This window comes from Misgurnus anguillicaudatus, chromosome 6, assembly GCF_027580225.2.
Source record: "Misgurnus anguillicaudatus chromosome 6, ASM2758022v2, whole genome shotgun sequence".
Lineage (NCBI taxonomy): Eukaryota > Metazoa > Chordata > Actinopteri > Cypriniformes > Cobitidae > Misgurnus > Misgurnus anguillicaudatus.
In genome coordinates, this window is record NC_073342.2 from 994,598 (window position 1) to 1,020,328 (window position 25,731).

Genomic DNA, 25,731 nt, shown 5'->3' on the forward strand with positions numbered 1-25,731 from the left:
CATCAAGAGTTTTGATCTTTGAAGGGCGAAATTGGACCGGACACTTTCAACCGCATGTGCGTACAGAAAATTGTTCACTTTAGCGTCTTTTAGCGGTTAAATTGTTTAAAATCACTTAAGTGTTAACATTTGCAAGCCTTTGAAACACATGCAAATTATCAACTTTGACCCTGTTTAAATTTGCTTATTAATCTGTGAATCGCATGCGAGCCGAACCGTGTGTCGTGATCTGTACGGATCACGGATCAACTGCGATCCGTTACACTACTAATTAGTAAAAAACCAACATCTTGAGATACTTGGTGTAGCCTACAATATTTCCCTCTTATGATGGAGCATTAGTTATTAGCTTGAGTAGGCTACTTGCTGGTGGCAAGCTTCTCATTTCTCCGATGAGCCAACGACGACCGGAAGTGAACTTCGAGTATTGCACATAAATCTTGTCAAAGAACGAAAAAAATAACGGTATGAAGCGGTTACCATTATTTTAAATAAACGTTTCTGTTCCAGAACATAAATATTTTTTAAGTTTCTGGTTTTGTTTCTGTTCCTTGCAAAACACCAACAGTTTCTGGTTTTTGTTTTCGTTCCGTGAACCGGTTCAAAGCCTTGCTTAATATGACAAAGTAAGTGTTTTGATTAATGACATTAATGTTATTTTTTTGAATCAGTGTAAACCACTATTCAGCTAAATGAATATAACATGGCACAAATGAATGCATATTTATATATTGAGTTAATAGATAAAAAACTTGTCATGGATTTGTAGCATTTTGCGAAAAAAAATTCTTCAAGATGTTATCTCATATTTAATATTTATGTTACAACCTAAAACTTTGAATAAGCTGTTTTCTACAGAGACATTTTCTTGCTCACAACTGCTTAGTGACCACAGTATCAGATCCATTACCTGTATGAGGTCTTGGGTTTCAGTGGTCCATCACAGAAGATCTGATCCTGAGTCGCATCATTTAATGGTTTTCCATCACATCGTCCTCCAAGACTCTCCATGCCAGATCCTAGATAAATCTCAAACTCCTGCATCTGGCCTTGACTCTCATCACAGTGGCTGGTGAAGTAATTGGTCTGGTAAGTTTTGACAGAACTGTTAACTTTGTAGTCCAGGTATGAAGGAAGTGGATGATGCTGGTAAGGCTGCTCGTTTTCACTGTCTGAATACAACCAAAGACGAAAGGGAAACAGGGGATTTTTTTTTACTTCAACTAAACTTTTTTCGAAGAAAAGAATAAAGTTATACATATTCTTGTGCCTGACACAAGTAAGATAATAAAATCTCCCAACCATCAGATTCAGTAACGATGATGGTAAAAAATTTCACAGCGCCGTTGATATCGCTAAACCAGCTGCAGTTAAACTGGAAGAAAATGGTTGACTTGGTGATTTGAACTGTGTTTTCATTTACTCGAATCAAGGGCAGTGGTGGACCTGAGAAGACATTATGAAGAGGATGTCTGTTAAATAAAGACATTTGTTTGCAATAAAAGTAACCAATATAATGTTTTCTTCTCATTTACAGCAAACAAAATAATGGGAATCTCAATAAAAACCCTATACTCACGGTCTATCATTGTGACCACGTTTTCCTTGACAGCCTCACTGGTCATGCTGTCAGAGATTACTTTAACAGAGACAGTGTACTGTTTATGTGGTTCCAGATCTTTAATCTGATAGATTGTGGTCTCTTTGACTGTGCGCTGTGAGTACACCACCCTGTGAGAATCCTGTCTCAAGCACTCAATAGTGTACGAGTCAAAGTCGGCCTCTGGAGGACTCCAGGAACAGGAAATGACCGTAGAGTTCTGAGGACGACAGTGAAGACTCTGGACACGCTCTGGCTCTAATGACAAACATAAACTAGTTAAAAAGTTACAAGAACTATTTTTAAACTTAAAGGGGACATTTTTTAAGATGTAAAATAAATCTTTGGTGTCCCAAGAGTAGGTATGTGAGGTCTTACAGTAGCTCAAAATACCATAAAGATAATTTATAATAGCATGCTAAAATTGCCACTTTGTAGGTGTGAGCAAAATGTGCCGTTTTGGGTGTGTTCTTTAAAATGCAAATGAGCTGATCTCTGCACTAAATGGCAGTGCCGTGGTTGGATAGTGCAGATAAAGGGGCAATTCTAGTGGTTTAACATGGAAAAGTCAGATTTTCATGATATGTCCCTTTTAACTTTATGAGATAAATACGAAATAAGGCATAATAATAATGGCATAATTGTCATTCTAGTTACAGTCTTCAAAGACAGACAGGTTGGTGTAAATTTACTGTAGTTCACTCCATGATATTTACCAGCAAAATTTGAATATGAGCATCCAAACAGTTAATGAACTATTGAGTGACGATGTTGGTCTTTTCAGCACGGCTGATTGCAGGCCCAGATTGGCCATAGGGAGGACCGGGAGGATTCCAAGTGGGCTGTTTTTTTTTTGCCCACGAGGGCTGGAGTAGTCATGCCACCGGGTTGAAGGTTGCTGCTGCCAGCACTTATCCAGCCCCACTTGCGTAATATGCCGGCTTTAAAAATGTTAACGCAGGACGCACGGGTTTCTTCTGCTTTTAAAGCACGCGCCTGTAGACACGAGTTTAGTTTCAGATGCATCTATATTTGAGTGCGCTTGCCGTGCGTCTAGATGCGCAACCTGATACGAATGGCTACTAAATGGAAAATGATACAAATCGTAATTTTTAAAAATCTAAGTCATAGATGCAATGAATGGTCTATGAATAGTCATTACTATTCATCGTCTATTGATAACAAAAAACTATTTGATGCAAAACTCATCAGTTTATTTAAAACGTTTCATATGAATATAATGTTTTCTCAAGTAAAACAATTCATTAAATATTTGTTCTTTTATGACACAAGGTAGGTCTATCTTAAGTTATTTGGGCAATGTACATGATATAAGTACTAAAAAGTAAGATTCATTTTTCCACCTGTTTCTTCTGCATACTTGATAAATCTTGCTTGTGTATTGTATATCAACCCAACAGGTAATCTCAAGACCCACCATTTCTACAAAATAGAAATATAAGGGAAAACACCACATTTGTTCCCTTTTATTCGTTTTTGAATATGTTTAATTGAATAATATAAACATATCTTATGATAGGGCTGCAAGATTATAGCAATTGTTTACTGTATTTGCATTGATTTGGAAATTATCTATTTAAAAAAATACAATGAATTTCAAGGATGCAGAGAACAGTGCACTATTGCAGACTTGTGTAGGCTACTGAGGATTTAATGATATTGTATTAATATAGTCCGTCATGAACTAAAGTGGGCCGGTCTAAGGCATGAAACTCCAGGGCTGAAAATGAGTCCAATTCCGGACCCTGGCTGATTGATCCAATTAAATAAAGTTCTATTATACTGTAAATGTGGGGTGTTTGCTCCACTTACTTGTCCTGATACTCCTGTAGATGGCAAGGCTATAGGTAGGGTTACTGGTTCCAGCACCACTGACTGTGCGCAGACTGATATTATACTGACGGCCTGGAAACATCCCCTTTAGGACTCGACTGCGAGACATGGGGCTGCTGTAGGGGTTGAACACAAACAGATGGTCCCTGGGGATCCACTGAAGATCAAAGTCATCAAAATCTGTATTATCTGGACCACTCCAGGTGATTTCCAGCGAGGTGTTAGTGATCTCTCCAAAGGAGAATGAGACTGGTGGCTCAGGGTCTGGAATATATCGATGTAATTTATATAAACAGTCCAATCAAAATTAAGGCACCACTAATTCAACAGGTTAAGTAGTATCATGTATAGATTTATAAGTGTTTAATTTCCTGGCAAATAAGGTAAATAATACAATATTCAAAGGACATTTTTTCTTTGTTTATTTCTAGTGGTTTAGAGCATTATCTTACCAGTTCTGCCTTCGGTTGTTGCCATGTTGGTGAGTTCTCCACTTTGTGTTAGAACAACAGCCTGGTAGAGTCTTCCAGGAACCAGACTTTGAAATACATGACTTCTGCTGTCTGGACCCAGATTCTGTTCTGCTTGCTGAGTCCCATCAGGGTTGTAGAGGAGGAGGGTGTAGCTGCTCACTTCACCCACAGCCTGTTTCCAACTCAACCACAGACTATCTGAGCTTTTTCTGCTGTCAGCACGCAAATACGTCACAGCTGCAGGAACTGCGCAACAAATTACATTAACAGTATACATGTTTTTCAGTTCGAGGTCACCTTATGAAAATAAATTATAAAAAAGCCCTCTGGAAAATGTTTCCAAATGTTGAGTTATTCACCTGTTCGGGCCCAGATGGATGTGTTGTTGGTCTGATCTCCACTGCGGGTCTGAACTGTAACTTTGTAGAGTGTCCCAGGTCGGAGGTTCTGGAAAAAACAGTCTTGCATGATCACCTTTCCAGTCTTCTGATCATGCAAGCTTTCATCTCCATTATACAGAAAAATGTCATATCCATCAAAGTCCCCCTCCGGAGGCTGCCAGCGGAATGAAAGACTTGTAGTTGTGTTGCGTACGACGGCCAGATTATAAACAGCCTCTGGACCTACAACAGACATATTTCCATAGACAAACAATATTATGGTTTATCTGCTGTTTTAAGGCATCTCTATATACAGAGATTACAACATAATGTACGTACGGGTTCGGGCCTCAACAATGACGTCTTTGCTGCTGATTCCTCCACTGACGGTCTGGACCACAATGGTATATTTTTTTCCTTGGGTCAGCTGTCTGAAGTAATGCTGGCTGATATCTGCCATCTGAGAGCTGTTGGACACTAGAGCCCCACTCTCATCCAGAAGTTGCAGTCGGTAGCTGTCATAAACACCCCGACTCGCCTGCCATGACACAAGTATACTGGTTGTGCTGCCCAGGTTTTCTGCTTTTAAAGCTGTCACCAAGGAAGGAACTGTGGGGTTTGCAGGAGCAAAACTAAATTAAATTGGATTTTTTTAGTTTGATTCAATTTTTAAGTAATGTTGTAATGAGTGCAATTAAATTTGCACCATCACAAAAACGTTATATTACTTTTTCAGAAGACATTTTTTGGAAATAGACGGTTTCAGCAGTAACAACATAAACAAGCGGTTTTCGTGGTCAACACGTAACTTCCGGTAAACTAAATAAATAACAACAAAGTACTTTAAATGTATATATATATATTTATATAACAAGCAAAATAAACAACACATAGATTACCTAGGAAACCAAAACATTTGTTATTTTTGACGAGGTATTTGTTTAAGGGTTCAGATTAGCAACTATCAGACAATTTAAAAAAACTGAAACCGGAAGTAAAGTTCGGACCAAACGTGCATCGTGTCACCGCACATGCGTCCAATGAAACCGTCTATATGACTTCTGTCAAGTTGATGAAAAATAACAGATTTTTATGGACATGACACGGTGATCTGCTGTGATGTGGTGATCACAGACATCCGATTTATCTGCGCAGTGCTGCAGCGTTACCCATGTAAACAAAATAATTCCACAAATCAACTGCAATTTGATGTTTAAGCAGAGATGGCGATAACGAGGCAAAAGTTATTAGCTTTATTTTTTTATAGGTAAGTCACAATGAAATGGAAGCAATTGTCTTATTTTCTCCATCATAGCGTATATCCAAGTGAAACGGATTCTGAAATTAAATGACTTGAATTCGTCGAGTCATGTTCCTATTTGCTAATCGTTCTGATCCTTTCCCGGGCCTGTCCTCCCGCCATTCCTCGTGACCGGAGGTAAATAGAGATCATTTTGAGGAGGCGAGGAGATTAGCGCTTTATGATTAAAGATTATGAGGGCAAATGGATTTTTTAAAAATTGAAACGTTTGTAAAAAATACCACAATATTCCCAAAAAAATTATGTTTTTAAGATTTCAATTTCATTTTAAGATTCCAATTTTATCATGACTTCCAATGTTAATAGAATTACTATACTTAAATAATATTGTACTTGATTTAATAAGTCCTAATAGATTAAAGTATTCCTAATTTAACAGATTTGGAATTTCCTCAGTTAAACAGGTTGGACACATAAGCAAACAATTTATTAAGCACATTTTTTGTAAGCCATCTGAATGTTTTCTTTACCAGTTCTTCCTGTTGCTGTGCTGTTATTGATTAGAGATCCACTTATTGACGTGACAGTAATGATGTACAGTTGTCCCGGCTGCAGACTGTTGAAGCTTATCTCATTTACATGTTTTGGGACTGATCTTTCCACTGCTGTTTGACTAGCCATCTGAGACAGCAACACAGAGTAGTGGTCCACGTCACCCTGTCCTGGAGTCCAGTTCACTCTCAAACTGCTGCTCTGACCATCATTACTGATGTGAATGTTTTTCACCTTACTGGGAACTGGAATACGAAAAAATGTATCTTAGAGTTTGCTAGATACAAAAAATAACACAACACTGAAAACAAATAATTGCCATGTATTCCATGATTGCTTAGATATCTGTGTACCCGTTCTGCCTTTGATAAACTGCACACTGAGGTTAGGTCCACTGAAAGTAGACACCACGATTTTGTAGAGTCGTCCAGGGGTAAGTGATGAAAGCAGGTATCTGTTAGAGGTGCTGGTCAGGGTAATGGGTGGAAACACTTTCATGTCATTATAGAGCAGTTGAACCTCATAATGATCAACATCTCCTGGAGCTGAAACCCATGTCACCAGCAAATCTTCTGTGCTGCTGTCTGCTAGTGACAGATTTCTCACTCCTGCTGGCACTGTAAAGTAAATAACAGAGCTACAGAAGAGGTACAGAACTACAATAAACTAAACTGTGTCAAACAAGCACAGGCATACATACATGTCCTTCCATGTGTTAAGACACTGGATTCATATTTTCCACTCCATGTACTGACGATCACTGTGTAGAGTCGGCCTGGTACCAGGTCATTGAAAACACATTCATTTTGGCTCTTGGATACTGTCTTATTCTGGCAGAAGATGTTATTGTGCTTGATAGAGACATGATAGTAATCGAAATCGCCTGCGGCGTGGTGCCAGTAAACCTTTAAATGGTCATCACGAGCCATATGTGTGGCGGTGGGGTTCAACACTGTGGACGGTTCTGGAGCAGAAAAAAATCCTTACATGGGCTATTTGTAGCTACACACACTACACATTAGTACAGTATAATACGGTATCAACACCTCCATTTAGAAGTCAGATATTTTATAAGATTCTTACGTGTACGCTCCTGAACTACCGTGTGGTTTTCACAAAGTCCACTGCGTGAGGTGATTGAGATGTTATACAGACGTCCAGACACCAGAGAATCGAAAACATATTCAGTAGTGAACTTTTTGACGGTGAGAGTGCGAAGCAGTCTGTCCTGATCTCTTAGGGTGACTGAGTAATTGTCAACATCTCCTTCAGCAGCTCTCCAGGACACGCTCAGAAAGTCCATGCGTCCATTATTACTGACCGTCACGTCTCTTACTGCAGCTGGAACTGATGAACAACAATTTATACTGGTCATCATCTACAGTATATAAAAATCAGCAGATGTAAATCAATTTTAGCCAGATTGAAATAAGATTGCTTGTAAACACAGAAGGAAACATCATGAAGCTTTCATTTTACATAACAAAATGTTCCTGGATGGTGAATTAAAGACATTAAAGACTGAGATGCAAAATGTTGTAATAAACCAGTAGGGCTACTAGTTGCCCTAAACTTCTTGAACTGTAGTTGCTGTTCAACTTTAATCTGTGTCAAGATACATGTTGTGGCATAGATTGCAGTTACAGAACTACTTTAAGTGTCATTTGAAAGCCACATCTTTAATATATCTAAAATAGCACTTTTCCACTCTACAAAGTAAAGATCATTCTTTATGGTTATAGGCTAATGCAGAAAAATAAGTGTATTCATAGCTTTTAACACATGATTTAAATGCTCATGTATGTGTGCATAAAAGTGTGTGAAGTTTGTTTAAAATGTTATTCTGTCTATCGTAAGTCCAGTAAATTTGTTTGTGTCATTTACACTTTGTCATGTTTACTCTGGTTACCTATCAGGTTTATATAAAGTACAAAAACGTATTACATAAATGTCTTAATAATCTAACCTCTTTTTATATGACAAAACTTCTAACACACTGTCATTCCTACAGTTGATTTTTTTAGTGCACATTATACGATCCATAAAAAGATTTAGGGCTTTTCAGAGCTCACTCCAGAATAAGCTTTTAAAAGTGCAAGATGCATTGGCTACTCCTTACCAATAAATTGTGTTTTTGCCATAGACTTTAACTAGACAAGAGCTGAACATGTAGAGCTCATTCTCTCGAGTATTATAAATAAGGCCCTATAATGTGAAAAAACAAGGACGTATTTATTTATTTAGGGTGTACTAGGACATGTGTACTAGAAACACATTTGACAGATATTTTACATTAAAGGGGCTCTAAGCGAATCTGTGTGACGTAACTTTTTGTTGATGTTTGAACTGTTTTCAAACAAATGGAGCATACCTAACTCCCCCCCCCCGTGCTTTCATGAACTTGTCCAACCCCCACCCCCAAATCCTTCTTGTCGTTTACTGGCTGGAACACTTTGTTATCATTTCTGGTGGTAGGTTTGGCCACTTTGTTTTTATTGCAGTTTGTGGAGCCTAGGCTGTCTACAGAGATCCCATTTTTTTACAATTTGATCAGTGGACAGGCAGCAAGCAGATAGTGAGGAGATGTTTGCTGTATGTAACAAAAAAAATATTGTCTTAAACGCGTGAATTCACTTAAACGTGTGAATTCACTTAGAGCACCTTTAATGCAGGTCCAGTCTGTTGGTGATTGGTCACCCACTTAGAGTGTGTGTTGGTAATGTCCCGCCCCAAACCATAACACAGGCTTTAACTTCTCAGGTGTAAACTGAAATTTTGATGATGTGTTTGATGTTTGTTAGGTCAGTGTCAATTAGATTTGTAATTCTGTGTATGTAATTTAACTATATACAGTGAGGAAAAATGTATTGTAACATCCTGCTATTTTGCAAGTTCTCCCACTTAGAAATCATGGAGGGGCCTGAAGTTGTCATCGTAGGTCCACTGTGAGAATTGTACACCTCCACAAGGCTGGAAAGGGCTACAGGGAAATTGCCAAGCAACTTGGTGAAAAAGGTCCACTGTTGGAGCAATCATTAGAAATGGAAAAAGCTAAACATGACTCAACTCGCGGTGTCTCAATGATCCTAAAAAAGGTGAGAAATCAGCCCAGAACTACACGGGAGGAGCTGGTCAATGACCTGAAAAGAGCTGGGACCACCGTTTCCAAGGTTCCTGTTGTCAATACACAAAGACATCATGGTCTGAAATCATGCATGTCACGGAAGGTTCCACTGCTTAAACCAGCACATGTCCAGGCCCGTCATAAGTTTGCCAATGACCATTTGGATGATCCAGAAGAGTCGGGAGAAAGTCATGTAGTCAGATGAGAACAAAATATAACTTTTTGGTCATAATTCCACTAAACGTTTTTGGAGGAAGAAGAATGATGAGTACCATCCCAAGAACACCATAGGGGAAGTAGCATCATGCTTTGGGGGTGTTTTTCTGCACATGGGACAGGGCGACTGCACTGTATTAAGGAGAGGATGACCGGGGCCAACAGGGGCCAGAGATTTTCGGGAACAACCTCCTTCCCTCAGTTAGAGCATTGAAGATGGGTCGAGGCTGGGTCTTCCAACATGACAATGACCCGAAGCACATAGCCAGGATAACCAAGGAGTGGCTCTGTAAGAAGCATATCAAGGTTCCTGCGTGGCCTAGCCAGTCTCCAGACCTAAACCCAATAGAGAATCTTTGGGGGGAGCTCAAACTCTGTGTTTCTCCGCAACAGGCCAGAAACCTGACTGATCTAGAGAGGATCTTTGTGGAGGAGGGGGCCAAAATCCCTCCTGCAGTGTGTGCAAAACTTATTTTCCTCACTGTACATCAAATAAATTATTACTATATACAAAAGTGTTTGAACTTATTACTGTAAAGCAAGCAAGCTCTTGTTTCTATGTAAGCAATAATAAAAAGTTGGGTATGATTGTTCGCTCATAAAGATAAACATCCTCCCTACACAAGAACATTCACCACAGGATGTTGCACAAATGACCTTGACAAACTCAAGGCTTCCTGTAAATTCCAGGCACATTCTTCCCCGTTCCAAGTCTCTGACGTTCAGCATACCTAAGTCAAATTCTCATATCATACGTATAAAAATTATAAATAAAACCATTTATGTTTGATGTATCCTTTATCATTAATTTATTTGAAGTTCTAAACGTAGGTTCGGGAGGACCCTAAACATTCAGTCCTTGTCAATCATCATTACGTACGTACTATATAAGCCGCAAACTCTTTGTTATTTCCCTGACAAGTTTCTTTTCGGCAACCCTCCTCCTTCCCTTCTCCTTCTCTTTAATTTTATTTCTCCCTTTACGCAGCACCGGGGGGGTGGTGGGGTCTGTAGGGTCCTCAAACTCCAAGCTTGAGCCGCAAACCATTGTCGTTTGTTCATTTAATGGACAGGCGAACTTGTGAACAGGTAGGTGGAATTAAAATATCAATTCCATTGCATATCTTTAAGTTTGTATATTTGTAAAATATGTTCTTTTATTGTTTTTAATAACACATCAGAGTTATTGTCCTCTTAAATTTGTGTGTGTGTATTCTTAAAAAAAACCAACCAATAGTCTGCCTCATTTATTTAATCCATTAATAGGAAATATTAATGAACAGTATTTTGATTATAACTGAAGAACATTTATTTATTTAGCAGAAGATTTTATCCAAAGTGACTCAAAAATTGTAACGGTAATAGTGAATGTATTACCTGTACGTCCGTCAGCTACAGCCTGGCGTGAGAGAACACCCCTGTGTGCTGTGCTCACCACAGTCCTGTACAGAGCACCAGATCTCAGACCATAAAAGTGATAGGAGGTGACGTTTGGCTGCACACTTTCGTTCTTCATGACGACGCTGTCATGAATGAGAAGAACGTGGTAGAGATCCACCTCACCATCTGCTCTGTCCCAGCGCACCTGCAGAGCATCTGTACTGCCTTCATTACTGACCTGCAGGTGTTTCACCTGAGCTGGGACTGGGTCACACACACAAACACACTTAGCTTTACAATAAATCCTGATGTGATACAGTGGATGCTTCTCAAAACTCAGTGTTACTTTTTTGACACATTCAATTCAGAAAGAGTCTCTACTGACAAATGATGAATCAGATGTGTCAAAATGTGCAGTGTCCATAACCTTTCATTAACTAACAAATTGTGTTTCACATACATTTAATTATCCCTACAATATCAAAAGTGTCTAAAGGTGGTAGATCCTTCTCCTACTTAGCCCCTCGGCTCTGGAATGATTTACCAAATAATGTTCGAGTATCAGACACAGTCGATCAATTTAAATCTAAACTTAAGGCATTCTTCTTTAACAAAGCATTCACATAAAATGTCCAGTATATGTACTTATCCTGCAATAGTTAGTTTGTCTAGAACAAAGCATCCACATAACTCATCTGGGTAATATACTTATGCCGCAATAGTTAGCCTGTCTGGAACCGAGCTGACTTAAACCACTATACAGTATGACACTTGCATTACATGTGAACGGCCCCTAGGCTAATAGGATTCTGTTTCTCTCTCCCTGCCTCGTCGTCGACCCTGAGGACAATGAGACAAACAGACCCAGTTCCTGCAGCTGTGAAGGTCATCCCACCACTGATCTACTGACCGTCCTTCAACAAGATGCCCAGCCGATGCCTGACCGGTGACCACCGCCAGAACCAGTTTAATTCGCTTACCTGTTCACATACCCCGATAGTATTTATATATATAAATATATATGTATCTTTCTCAGGGGTTTTTCTCCTCCTAGGAGTTTTCCCTCTGGACTAGCCAGGAGGGTTTTTCTCCTAGGGGGGTTTTTCATCCCCAGGAGAGTCCGCCACCTTTGTCGTAACTTACTACTTTACTGTATACATTACATTATTACTATGCTCGCTTTTCTATGCTTTACCTACATCTATTAATGTAAAGCTGCTTTGAAACAATTAACAATTGTGAAAGCGCTATATAAATAAAATTTAATTGAATTGACGCTGTCTGTGAAATCCAGAATAAAGTCTTATAATCTAATGACGAGATTAGGAGCATCAACGTTTGATTTTACTCAATGATTTTAAAGTTTTACATGATCAAGATTACAGTATATTGTCACAGAATGTTCTTATTATGACTTTATATAGAAAATCACAACAAAACTTTGACTTTAGCTGGGTTTTCACAGCAGGCATTTCATTGTCTTTTTTTGCTGTCTTCATGTCCTGCCTCTTCCCAACAAGGACAGGAGAAAAGATGAATGGAGGACAAATTCTGACTTAAAACCATTGTACTCGATGTGAAGGGGAGAAGAATGTATAGAAAGCAAAGAAAAATGAAAAGGATACACAACTGTCAAAATAAGAAGCGCCCTGTGTTACACAATCACAACAAAACCCTTTATTCTTACAGTTAGAATTTTTTTGGAATAAAATGAATAAATTTCACATTTCAAATGACTTACTGGTTTTTCCTGTGACGTTGGCCGAGTAATTCAGATTTCCACTATTGGTTGTCACTATGATCGTATAGCTGTGTCCAGGTGTCAGATTATTAAAGCTGCAGTGCAATGCGTCATGATCTAATATTCTTCTGTCTATAATCAAATCTCCATCCTTCAGCTGAACGGTGAAGTTGTCCCATTCACCAACAGGATGGACCCAGACAACTTTTAGAGACGTCTCCTCACTGTGATAGATATTTAGCTGCTGAACGGATCCAGGAGCTGACAGATCAAAAACAACAACACCAAGGAAGAGGAGAAACAAAGTGTTAATTACATTTCAAAAAAGTTTCTTTCCTTTGTTTTCTGTAAGTTCTTTACTGTAGTACTAAAAAACAAATGTCATCTTGGATGGCTTGAGTGTTAGTAAAGCAAATTTTCATTATTCCTTAGGCAAAGTGTTGAACTATTCCTTGAATACATTGAAAATGCTTTTAAATGTTGAGGGCCAGATTTACTAAACGAATCAAATTAGCGTGTGAGCTCAATTTAAAAAAGCGCAATGGGGTGGTAACATATCTGCAGGGTTTTTTTTTATTAAAAAAAGCGCAAATTAAATAACACAGGCGCAACAGCTGATTTCCATAATGACCAACGCAATCTACTAACAGCAGCGCAAATTAGTTCAGGATCACAAATAAGCAGAGCTGATCTAATGTTCAGCATCAAAGACATCACAACAGAAAATTTGGGGTGTGTAATCCCAGCTAACGAAGCCATAGGACACTTAAAACAACAGTTGTTATTTAATGATGGTTTGCGCTGGCGCAGGCTGTTAGTAAATCTGGCCCTAAACGTTTAACTGCAAAACTTTTAATAATATTTTTACTCAATAACTTTAGGTCCATCAGTATAAACACACCTAATCTCCCTTGACAGTTTATGGTTGAGCTGAGCGATCCACTTTGAACGCTGATAGCAGCTTGATACTGTCGGCCTGGAATCAGAGTCCAGTTAGTAAAGCTGAACTCCAGAAGATTCTTGCTCACGGTTCGGTTCATTAGCACAGAGGAGCCGTTGAAGAACAGTATACGATAGAAATCCCAGTCGCCTTCAGGAGGAGACCAGGACAGCCTTAAGATCTTCTCATTAAGAGGCACCAGCTTTAAGTGATCCACTTGTCCTGGTGCTGATGAAGAACATACATTAGCTAGACCACAAGTATTCACAGATACCTATTCATTCTTCAGATTATAACTAAACAAATCAACAGTGTTTTTGACAACATGGAAAACCTAGCTATGAGGCACATCTTGATGGCAGCTAGTTTAACATGGCTGACTGCAGTTGTCATTTATACTGTAGTTATTAACTGGCCCAAACTGGTAGGTCAGCTGGGAAAACACTAAAGCATTTAAGATTTGCTTAGCTTTTGATGTTATTGATCAGGACATTCTTGTGCATTTTAACCTGTTCGTCCCGTAGCCTCGCTCCCAGCTGTGAGTTCTCCACTCTTTGTCTTCACGGACACTTGATAAAGCTTTCCAGGTGTTAAGCCATTGAAAACCCAATGAGAAGTGTTTGAGAGTAGAGTTAGTTCCCGATCAGGAGAGTTGGAGGTGGACAGCGAGAGCTGATAGGATTCCAGGATTCCAACAGCAGGAATCCACGAGGCTTTGAGAGAGTTCTGATGACCATCGCTCTGAAGAGTCAATGCCGTGACAGCAGCAGGAGCTACACCAATGACAAATGTGTCATTAAACATATTTATCATGTTGTACACAGATCTTTAATACACTGGATGATGTTTATAACATTTCACTCCAGTGATTTGGAAAACATATTTGTTGTTTTCATGATTATTAAGTTTTTATTGCCACTAGAGGTTTTGTAAATGATTTTAACACCGGCACAAACATCTTAACATTGTTATTTTCCTTAAGCAGAGGTGAAGAAACAGCTTGTTTTAAGAGTTCCTGTGGATATTCGTGGACGTATGTGTGTGTGTGTGTGTGTGTGTGTGTGTGTGTGTGTGTGTGTGTGTGTGTGTGTGTGTGTGTGTGTGTGTGTGTCATGGACAGTAAAGGACAGGATAAGCAGGCGGGTTGTCTGGTACAGCAGGAAGGGAGGAGACAAGCTGAAAATATCCTGGAAACAATGATAAAAAGGCTGCTGATGGACTTTGGCGAACCCTTAAAAACACTACACACAGTGTTTTGTGGAAAAAAAATAACCAGCATGATGAGACCAGATTACATTCTCCTTAGCAAATAAACTCACTACAAGCTGGTATGTGTATGTGCTGAGACCTCATGCCAGGAGGTCTAATAATTAATAACTGCATCCTCTGAGCTGTGTAAATCCATGTTCCTTACATGTAACACAGCGTGTTACATGGTGTCAACAGTAAAAACAACGAAAGCCAACTATAAATCTTTCTGCCTTTATCCCCCAATATCCACTTTTGACAAATTTACAGGAGTTCATCTTACAATGAGAAAAAAGACCAAAAGCACAGACCGCTCAGCCCTGTGTAAAAAAATGTGTTTTACAATAACCCTACGTTAGTTTGTACCCCTAGTGTAGAACATTGTAAACTAGTTTATTTAGTATTTATATGTACTAAAGAACTTATCTCCAGTTTTAAGTTTAACCCGTTAGTTACATGTCTTTACAAACCAGCCCGATCTTACTGTTTTCACTGCACTCCAATCAGAACCGGCTACAGCGATCTACAGTATAAACACAGCAGAATTGAACTGTGTTACTCTGGAGAAGACTTAAAGGACTTACCGGTTTGAAATGTAATATTCAAGTGTGTGCCATCTAATTCTGAAATGATTCCAAACAAATAGGAAGCACCAGGAATCAAATCCATGATCCGGCATGTATAACGGTTGGGAAACATCAAGTCTTGAACGCATTTTGTTACTCGAGAAGCATCAGTCGAGTCAATCGCAATAAAGTTGCAAAATTTTCCAGGTGTTGTTAAATTCAGCACACAATAATCCATATTAACACTAGCTGAGGTTACATTCACCAAACATCTGACAGCCTCTGTCGTGGTTTCAAGCTAGAAACAAAACAAAAATATTATTAGGACTACAGCGTAAAACCTAATAACATGACATGGCAATAAATAATTAAATAATTGACATATATAAATATTTTCTGCACATAAAAACCGTGCAGATGAAGATAACTGATTCTGACAATACAGTATTGTTGCAGGCATAAGCACTGAACAGACATTAACTCAAGATTATATTTATGTATTATAATAAGCCTATGAATGACATACATTCATATATTTTACAGTTCAATTTGTCAAGGCATTGGTTTGAGAACGTTTCTGTGTGGAGTTACAGTGGGTTTTATCCAGGTCCTCCGTCTTCCCCCAAAGACAAGTCGATCAGGTTAAAGAGGACACATTAAACTGCATGTAACTGTAAATAACAGCATGTCCACTGTAGGCACTGCAGTTTCTTACACTCAAATTTGGCTAAAATAATTATTTCTTTGCTTTTGCTTCAGCTGCTACACATGCACAAAGGTTGTCAGTAACCTACAACACTGTAACATCAACAGTACGTTTACATGCAACCAAACAATCTCTTTGTAATCCTATTGATGCTCAATCATATTTAAAAGCCTTCAGGTAAACACCTTAATCAATACAATTGAGGTCGACCAGATGCAAATTTCAATTGTATTGAAAGGGGTGGTGTGGGGCGGCACAGTGGCTCAGTGGGTAGCACTGTTGCTCACAGCAAGAAGATCCCCAGTTTGAGCCCTGGTTAGGGCTGGTAGCCGTGAGTTGTTTTTTTCTGCGAGATAAAGATGAAGACATTTCGTTTATTAGTTTTTGGTATTTGGGCTGTATATAGTCATTGGGATGCTTTTGGGATAGTTTTAAATGTCCATGATATACGCGAATCTGGCAACCCTGGCTGTGCGCTTGCGCAGATGTTCGGTTCAGAATTTATAGAATGTACATGTAAACAAACATTTAAATCAGATTGCAATGTTTAGGGTGCATGTAAACTGTATTGTCGTAACCTTCAATTAGATTAAATTCAGTTGGATTGACAATTGTGAGTCCGTCGAATTGAGTCCTTCTAGGGTAGATTATTTCTGACAAGCATAAATAACCAGTAAATAACTTTAGTTCAAATCATAAGTAAATCGTATCAACCATTACACTGAGCTAACTTTACTGTGTGAAATGAATGTATACAATGTTAACTACAGATCATTATATTCTTGCCTGGCTCCCAAATCCTCACAGAAGTGATCCATGCTCACTACTGTCTTCCCTCTTCTTTTGGAAACCAAAACATTTTTATTTCATTGTTTCAGAGGTCAGTTTAGTCACTAGTCAGACTAATAAAAATGCACAGACCGGCGGTGGCCGGTGGCATAAATATAGCAGTGACTTTAAGACTGCATCTAAAGAATGAGTCTGACTAACTAGCAATTAGTTGGGACAAACCAGTCTTATTATTTGAATTTAAATTAGACCAATCTACCTTTCTATGTATCATACTTAAAATAGTTATGATCAGTCTTGAAGAAAAAAAAAATTCATAAGACTAGTCTTAAAGGTTTATGCAACTGGCCACGGAAGTTAACTTCAGGCCAGGCATGTAACCATGACAAATCATGCATTTTAGGAGTCTAACCAAAGCAACTTAATAGTGAATTTGGGGTATTGTTATCAGCCCAGGTCTTCCCAGAGAATTTAATCTATGATCTTGGCTTTAGTAGTCTAATGTTCTAGCTGTTCATTTACAATAACACCTAAACATACAGCAAATGACAGTCACGATTTCTACCTGTATGGGAAGTTGTGTGGGAAGCTTCTCTTGCCAAGCCACCTTATATACACAGATGAGACAAAGAATCAAAAAATTGGTTGGTCAGGTAACCAATCCCATTTGGTGCCCCTTCAGGTCTTGAGAACCTGAGTTAACCATCTGTAATCTAGATCTCTTTAGGAGGACACACCTCTAGCATGAGTGCAGATTATGTCTTAAATTCTAAACTTTGGAACGTTTTCTCTTAAGGGGGTCGCACACCAGACGCGCATCTCAGCGCCATGCCGTGCTGTTTTAAAAATATCAAACACATTGTTTTCTATGAGTATATGCACACCGGCGCCGACAAGTGGCGCCTGTCATATTTGTCCCAAATCATTAACGATTAACATTGGCTGCTAACGTATATTTTGCATTTTGAAGTAGACACTATCTGATGAAGGTCACGCTATTTAATGTGCACTTCCGGTTTACGATACTTCGAGTTGGCGGGGCGCTGAGCTGCACGTCCGGTGTGCGACCCCCTTTAGACTTATAGAAATGCGACCTTTTAACCAGTTGCACAATGACCTTTAAAATGACACCAAACATGAAGATGAAACCTTGGTAGCATCACAACATACAATGTATATGGTATAGATTCAGTAGACCCTTGATTTGTGTGATTTGGAATTTGGGAGAGGAAGATAGAGAGGTTGAGTCCTGGTTATCTGGTTATGGATTTTATTGCTTTATCTCCACAAGCAACCCCAATGCTGATCTCTTGAACAACTGGTGAAAAGAGAACCAGTAAATCTATATGCAGGTTAATCAACACAAGTTGATTTATACACACATTGGGGAAGGGAGATTTGGCATCTCCAGTTCACTATCCGAGTAAACTATAATTGAATTTAAAGCTTGCATGTGTGGGTGAAAACATTTCTTACCGTTGTTGTGTAAGTAGTTGTAGTTGGTGGAGGGGTTGTTGTCCTGAGAGGAGCAGAACTGCTGATAATAGTGGTTGTAAATGTTGGACTTGTGGTTGGACTCACAGTAGCTGTGGTAATCACTGATGTAAATGTGTCCATATCTGTGGCAGGTGTAGATGTAGGGGTTGTCGTTGCACTTCCTGTAGTTTTGGAAGAATAAGTGCCTGTTTTTGGAGTTGATTTAGGTGTATTAGAAAGAACTTCAGTTATCGCTCGAGTTGTTCTCGTTACAGAGCCCGTGGTTTTAAATGGCAACACAGTCTGAACGTCTTTGTTGGTTTTGGTTAAAGCCGATGTGTTGGTCGAAGCGTTTGTCCACATCCCATCAGTGTTTGATGTAGTTAAACTACTGGTTGAAGTCTCAGTCGTTGTGAGATGAGTGATGATGCTGTGATCTTCAGACAGTTCTTTATGAGAATCTAAAGCAGTCTGAGTTACAGATGTAACATTAGAAGAAACCGAAGGCTTAGCATCCATTGTGGAAAGTATTAATCTGGTCTGAGAAATTACAGGGTCCTGAGTATACTCCAAAATATCTGAGGTGGACACTGTCGGGGGACTTTTGTTTTGGGTGAAATTCTGTGGTGCATGTTGGGTTTTTGTAACCATAAGAGAGGAGGACATTTCTGTAACATCACTCATTTCATATGATGACTGTGTTTTAAGGGTTTGAGTGGATCTTTCTTTTAGATCTGTCTTAGCAGTAACTGTTATCAGTTCACCTAAACCTGTAGTACCAGTGCGTTTAGTCCTGCTTCTGATCGCTTCACTGTGATGAGTTATGACAGGCACTGTTAATGTAGTGTTATCTCCTGTGGATTTGATTGTTGTAACACTTGGTGGATCTGTTGAAAAAAGATCATGTTCAATTATAACTATGAATATGTTCTCATGCTAAATTCATTTATGTTATCTGATAAAAAATTTCATTTATAGTAGGCTATTACTTTATATTAAACTACATCTATTAGGGCACTGAATACATTCACCATCAAATATATCTTGCACTGAAAAAAATAAATAAGTGCAATTTTATATCTAAAATCATCTTGTTCAGTTTGGCTAAAAGCAAATTTCTCTCCCCTTTGATTTAATAAAAAAAAATAGTTCAAACTGGAATTTTTATTTAACCAAAAGGGTTTTTCATGACATGGCGGGGCTAAACGGGCAGTGGTGTACTGTATGCCGGACTGTGTTCAGCCCTGACAAAACATTGTACAAGGTTTTTTAAATAGAAACAGTGATGCGTTCTGATGAGGCAGAAGTTGCAACTATGGTACCTGAGAAGGCCATTCTTTGTGTTCTTTTTTAAATGTTTCCGGAGCCTGATAAAATCGTTATAAATAGGTGTTTAATACTATAAAATACCCTTGATGTTACAGTCACTGCCTTTGCCCTCCAGAATAAAAGAGAACATGTCAATTTGGACCCATAGTTCGAATTGTCTCTTTAGTACCACGTGGTTTATTTACATGTTGCTGCTGATGCTGCTAAATGGGGTTCACGAACGGTTTGGTTACAAATATTTCTTAAAATATCTTCCTTTGTAAGGAAGATATTTTAAGAAATGTGTGTAACCAAACCGTTAGTGAACCCCATTTACTTCCATAGGATTCTTTATTCCTACTATAAAAGTGAATGGGGTTCATGAACAACAACAAACATTTCTCAAAATATCTTCCTTTGTGTTTATCAAAACAACAAAATTTATACAGGTTTGTAACAACATGAGGCTGAGTAAATGACAGAATTTTCATTTTTGGGTGACAGTCCCTTTAAAGGATGTTTTTTGTATGTCAAACGGTAAAGAAAATGTTTATCTTTTAAAACCCACCAATATAACAAAAAACTCTTTTACATGCCAAAAGAACAAAACACTAAACATTGTTAGGTCTTTTTCTTCTCTCATCTTAATTCGGAGGTTGAAACAAACATAATAAAGTAACTTTAACAAAGTAAAAAGAGTTTATTAATAATTTGGTATATACTGAATAAAAGTAGCCCTCAACATTAAACAATAAGAGTAATCTTTTTTTATAATATTTACCACCAAATTGAACATGATGCAATGCATGCTTGAACTTTCCAATCCTTATTTAATTTTTAAATGTTTGTTTAGTTTTGGCACTTGGCATGTTGCTACACAGGAAAATCCCCAGTGTTAAATTAACTCTATCAGTGTTAAATCAACACTATTTCAAAATCTCTGTTTGAAAATAAAAAGATAACTTGCTGAGTTATTTTCTAATTGGATAAGTTTAACTTCTAAACAACTGTCAGAACAAAATACAAGTGCTCAACTATTCCAGCATCCACACGCGTGATTTAGTAGACAAATCTTCTTTCTGACGCGATGTCTCACAAGTCAAATAGACATTTAACACAAAATGTTAAGTTTGTGTTTGTTATGAGTTCATTTGAAGTCACTGTGATTAGTGTTTCCTTTAGTTAGGCATTTGTCCCTTGATCTTCTCTGATCTAACTCTCCTCTTTTAGCAATAGCAACAATGTTTTAGTAGAACAACTTGTTCATTGCTTAATGTAAGGGGAAAACCTTCCAGACCTTCTCAGTTTATTTTTATTATATTCTACTCTACAAATCATTGAAACATTTGGTCACAAATTAATTATAAAGAAACAGGCATATAGAAAAGCTCTATGCAAATGACATTGTATTGAATGAGACTGCTATAATGCTTTAGTGTTTTTTTTGTTGTTGTTGTTGTTTTTTGCTTAAAAGAGACTTAATGATTTCTGATACAAATCTCAACAATGGTGACAGTTAATGGTAAGAAAGTTGCTAAATTTTTGTCATGTTGCAATGCATGATGGGATTTATGAATGAGTTTTCTACAATCCTGGTACCCAGCATGCATTGTGGCATGAAGCTTTGTAGTTGATTGTCACCATGATTGTGTTTTATAGGCTGATTGTTGATGTCTCAGTGTGTCTGACTTACACCACAGATTAGATTTGGGTAAACAATATTTTACTCTTCAGGGTATGTGGACTTTCACAGCACTGTTGGATTTCATGGGAGCCTCACAGGGTTGGCAGAACATAAATGAAACACTTATATTTAGTGATTACTTGTTTATGATATCATTGAATCCCAAGCCTTATACTTTCATACTAATTAACATAGTAACAGTTATATACTTCATTTCTCTCATCTTCCTCTGCTATAACAGATGTGTTTTATAAACACACTGCCACAATTAGCAGAAGAAAACTAACACCAAACTTCAAGACCCAGGTACCCAACTAAAGGAAACACTAATCGGAGCAATGGTGACTTACTTTATTAACCAGATTTTCAGCAGTTCTTTAGAGGTTAAACCTATCATCCATGTAACTCTGGAAGCAAGTTGTAATTTTAGTTTTCAAACAGAGATGATGATAGTGTTTATTTAACTATGGTGATTTCATCTATTGCATTTAATAATTTGGCGTTCTTCCTCATTTTAGTATTACTTTCTCCAGAAAAAGAGTCAACAAAATAAAAATTTTAAGACAGGAACAATTCCAAAATTGAGTTGATTTGACACGGAATGACCAGCAGGTGTTCACTATTAATGTCTCAATCACTTCATTATCTTATTAACTTTAACTCTGATTTAGTGTTTTTTTAACGCCGATCTTGGTGTGGATTGTATGAGCACCGAGCAGTGTTAGTTTAACACTGGGGATTTTGCTGTGTAACAAAATACTTACTGTTAGCAACATGCCAAGTGCCAAAACTAAACAAACAATTAAAAATTAAATGCACAACCTTGAGGCGGATGGGCTACAACAGCAGAAGACCCCACCGTGTACCATCAGTGATGGTAATAACGGCGTTACAAATAAACGGCGTTACTAACGGCTTTATTTTTTTCAGTAACGAGTAATCAAATAAATTACTGTTTCCCCCGTTGTAACGCCGTTACCGTTACTGACAATAAATGCTGTGCGTTTGTGTGTGTGTGTGTGTGTGTGTGTGTGTGTGTGTGTTGGGGGCTGAGAGACACATAACTGATGATGATTGGTGTGTGTGTGTGTGTGTGTGTGTGTGTTAGAGGGGGTGGGACAACCACATAACTGATGATGATTGGCTTAATTTCCATCGTTAGCCAACCAGAGGCAGGCAGAGTTCATACACAAACATATGCACAGTCCGAGAAGTGCAGTGCTGCCAACTTGGTGACTTTGTCGCTAGATTTGGCAACTTTCTAAACCCCTTATTTACAAAAAGCGACTAGGACAAATCTAGCCATCTTTATGGTTGGAGACTGACACAAGAGCATGTATCGCTCTCTCTTCTCAACGAGCAGCGGGTGATGCTGCTAGCCACTCACAGGCAGCCCCGGTCCTCACGCTGCAGTCCGTCCGAGTCACACACCCGCAACGGCAGAGCGATGACAAGTACAACAAACTCAAAGGTAGCAGTAGCAGACACAAAGTATAATAAGCACTACTTTTCCATTGTTGAGGTGAAACGCAAGAATGTTTATGTAACGTGCAACTTATGCAGAGTAAAAAAGAGCCTCTTCACGTCTGTAATTCTGATCTAATCAGAAGCATCCCACATCATCACATGCTGCCACAAAATTATTGAAATTATTGATTTCTCTTTACTGATTTAACTTTTCAATAGTTACTTTGCCTGGTAATTAGGTACTTTTATAATGATGTAACGCAGTTACTAACTCAGTCATCTCCACTACAAATAGGAAAAAGAGGCTACAATTTGCACGGGCTCACCAAAATTGGACAGTTAAAGACTGGAAAAATGTTGCCTGGTCTGATGAGTCTCGATTTCTGTTGAGACATTCAGATGGTAGAGTCAGAATTTGACGTAAACAGAATGAGAACATGGACCCATCATGCCTTGTTACCACTGTGCAGGCTGGTGGTGGTGGTGATGTAGTGCCAATTGGGCATCGTTTAAATGCCATGGCCTACCTGGGCATTGTTTCTGACCATGTCCATCCCTTTATGACCACCATGTACCCATCCTCTGATGGCTACTTCCAGCAGGATAATGCACCATGTCACAAAGCTCGAAGCATTTCAAATTGGTTTCTTGAACATGACAATGAGTTCACTGTACTAAAATGACCCCCACAGTCACCAGATCTCAACTTAATAGAGCATCTTTGGGATGTGGTGGAACGGGAGCTTCGTGCCCTGGATGTGCATCTCACAAATCTCCATCAACTGCAAGATGCTATCCTATCAATATGGGTCAACATTTCTAAAAAAAAATGCTTTCAGCACCTTGTTGAATCAATGCCACATAGAATTAATTCAGTTCTGAAGGCGAAAGGGGGTCAAATACAGTATTAGTGTGGTGTTTCTAATAATCCTTTAGGTGAGTGTATTTTAACTAAATAAATGAGATTTTTTTAACTTGCATTAAATAAAGTTGTTCAAAACCACCCAAATAGTAATTGCTAATAGAAGTGAAAAGTAAACATTTCTTAGTTGTTGTTTTTTTTAAGAAAGACTTCTGACCTTTGTCCGGACATAAAGATGTGATCTTCGATCTTCCCTCTGAATCCACTGTGATCATTGACCAGTTTGAATATCTTTGCTCATAGCGAACAACGACTCGTACGCCCTGTTTTTTCAGGAACAATGGCATCTCTGCTAACCCAAAGATCCCACTACTGTCGTAGCATTTCCAGGCAGGTGCAGTATAACAGTCATTGAGTTTGACCAGGCGAGCGTGCCGGGGTACAGAGCTGCTCTGATCAGCCCAAAGACATCTGGACATGAGTGTATGCTTGAGTCTCATTGTGTTCGTCCAGCTCCAGTGTTGAAACAGATTATTCACATCACATCTCTTCAGGACTATCACATCTCTGTCTGTGCTCAGACATAAACCCTTACTAGTGTGAGTGATCAGAAACCCACTTAAAAAATAACACATTAGTTACATTTTAATAGTAATAAATCAGTTACACAGATAACAGTCTTAATCTACTATACTAATGGTCATACACTTGATGCAGAAAAGAAACTGGGTATCACATATTTCCTTACTGTCATTCATCTGACCACAAAAAAATCAGGCAGAAACTCAGACAAACAGGAAAAAGTCTAAACTTCAGTAAAATAACTTAGCCATGAGGACATTATAATAAACACATTGTTCCTGATGTCTCATCATATGAGCTAGACTTTTCATCTTATACACCAACATTCAATTCACAATAGGTGGAGGAAAGTTTTTGTGACAATCTTTTACGAATACAAAACTACATCAAGTTTAACAACAAATAACAATTTATTGGTATATTAATGAGTTGTGTAGCAGTAAATGTCTAACACCGTAATGTTTTTTAGGGATAATAAAAGACGTATTAATTAATACTATCATTATACATTTGTTCAACTAATCTGAACCTGATACTAAACATTCTCAAGCTGATTTTCCTTAACCAATAACTGCAACAACCTCAAAGAGGATAAAACCTCCCAATATTAATATAAATAATACTCACTTAATGCAGAAAAGCACTCCAGTGTTATTATAATAAAAAATAGTGTTTCCATCTTAGTGGTTTGTAGGTTTCTGTGAGTTCACATGAGAGTTTTGAGTGCACAGGAGGAAATTCTCATTCACGGGAAGGAAAAGTCACTGACCACCATTTCCTTCTATTCAATGGTGTGAGGATAGAGACAGTACACAGATCTTTACACGCAAACTATTGCCCTCTATTTAACTGAATTGCTATTGCCTTAATAATTAGTTACATTTATTTTGGTTAAAGTCTGCTTGACAAACCAACATTATATGCTTTGGTTCCACAACGAAGATGTGAAGTAAATAGACAGTGATTTCCTGAAATTGTTTTAGGCTCTTCAGTTGTAGTTAATAAGATTCACTTTCAGCTTTGTAGCTTTTGCAGATTGTTTACATTTACTTAAAACCACATTGAGCGCTGCCTGCATGAACAGCCTGGTCACACTGTTAATACCTAGTAATACTATGTAACTTTCCAAAACACAAAACATACTTTTTGTAGGTTTAAATAGATGCTGAAGCGTACAGTGTAGACATATTTTGCAGTTGTTAAAGATTGATAAACATTTTTCATTTATATATTATGTGTAAATTTAAAATTGTGACTCAAAGCACACTTGCTAATTACCCCTGACGCATTTTGAATGAAAAAAATAATAATATTAAGAATACTACTGAGATTAATATCTTGATACTATGTAAAACATTACTACAAATTAAACCACCAGGGTCCTACACCAAACCTGTATCACAAAATTATGTACCTAGTCACGTAATTTCATGAGTGTTTGCCGTGACACTGAGACGTTTTTACGTCTTTTTGCATGAACATGTCACATATTTCTGTGAACATTGCACTGTCATGTATTTGT

General features: G+C 38.2%; 1 protein-coding gene across 2 annotated transcripts in view; it reads right to left on the bottom strand.

Moving 5' to 3' along the window:
• The window catches only part of LOC129434266 (receptor-type tyrosine-protein phosphatase beta), a 33,116-nt gene extending 8,839 nt beyond the window's left edge, over positions 1-24,277 (bottom strand). For both annotated transcript variants that reach the window (XM_055193195.2, XM_055193194.2), the window contains exons 1-18: positions 23,845-24,277; positions 18,307-19,193; positions 15,354-15,633; positions 14,031-14,294; positions 13,483-13,749; positions 12,582-12,842; positions 10,838-11,104; positions 7,204-7,467; positions 6,821-7,084; positions 6,474-6,737; positions 6,099-6,365; positions 4,647-4,916; positions 4,287-4,550; positions 3,907-4,173; positions 3,434-3,718; positions 1,580-1,858; positions 1,303-1,446; positions 911-1,172 (exon numbers count right to left, since the gene is read on the bottom strand). In XM_055193195.2, coding sequence (XP_055049170.2) covers positions 911-1,172; positions 1,303-1,446; positions 1,580-1,858; positions 3,434-3,718; positions 3,907-4,173; positions 4,287-4,550; positions 4,647-4,916; positions 6,099-6,365; positions 6,474-6,737; positions 6,821-7,084; positions 7,204-7,467; positions 10,838-11,104; positions 12,582-12,842; positions 13,483-13,749; positions 14,031-14,294; positions 15,354-15,633; positions 18,307-19,193; positions 23,845-24,262 — 5,474 coding nt within the window. In that variant the 5' untranslated portion in view covers positions 24,263-24,277. The remainder of the gene's footprint in view (positions 1-910; positions 1,173-1,302; positions 1,447-1,579; positions 1,859-3,433; positions 3,719-3,906; positions 4,174-4,286; positions 4,551-4,646; positions 4,917-6,098; positions 6,366-6,473; positions 6,738-6,820; positions 7,085-7,203; positions 7,468-10,837; positions 11,105-12,581; positions 12,843-13,482; positions 13,750-14,030; positions 14,295-15,353; positions 15,634-18,306; positions 19,194-23,844) is intronic.
• Between the last annotated feature and the right edge of the window lie 1,454 nt (positions 24,278-25,731).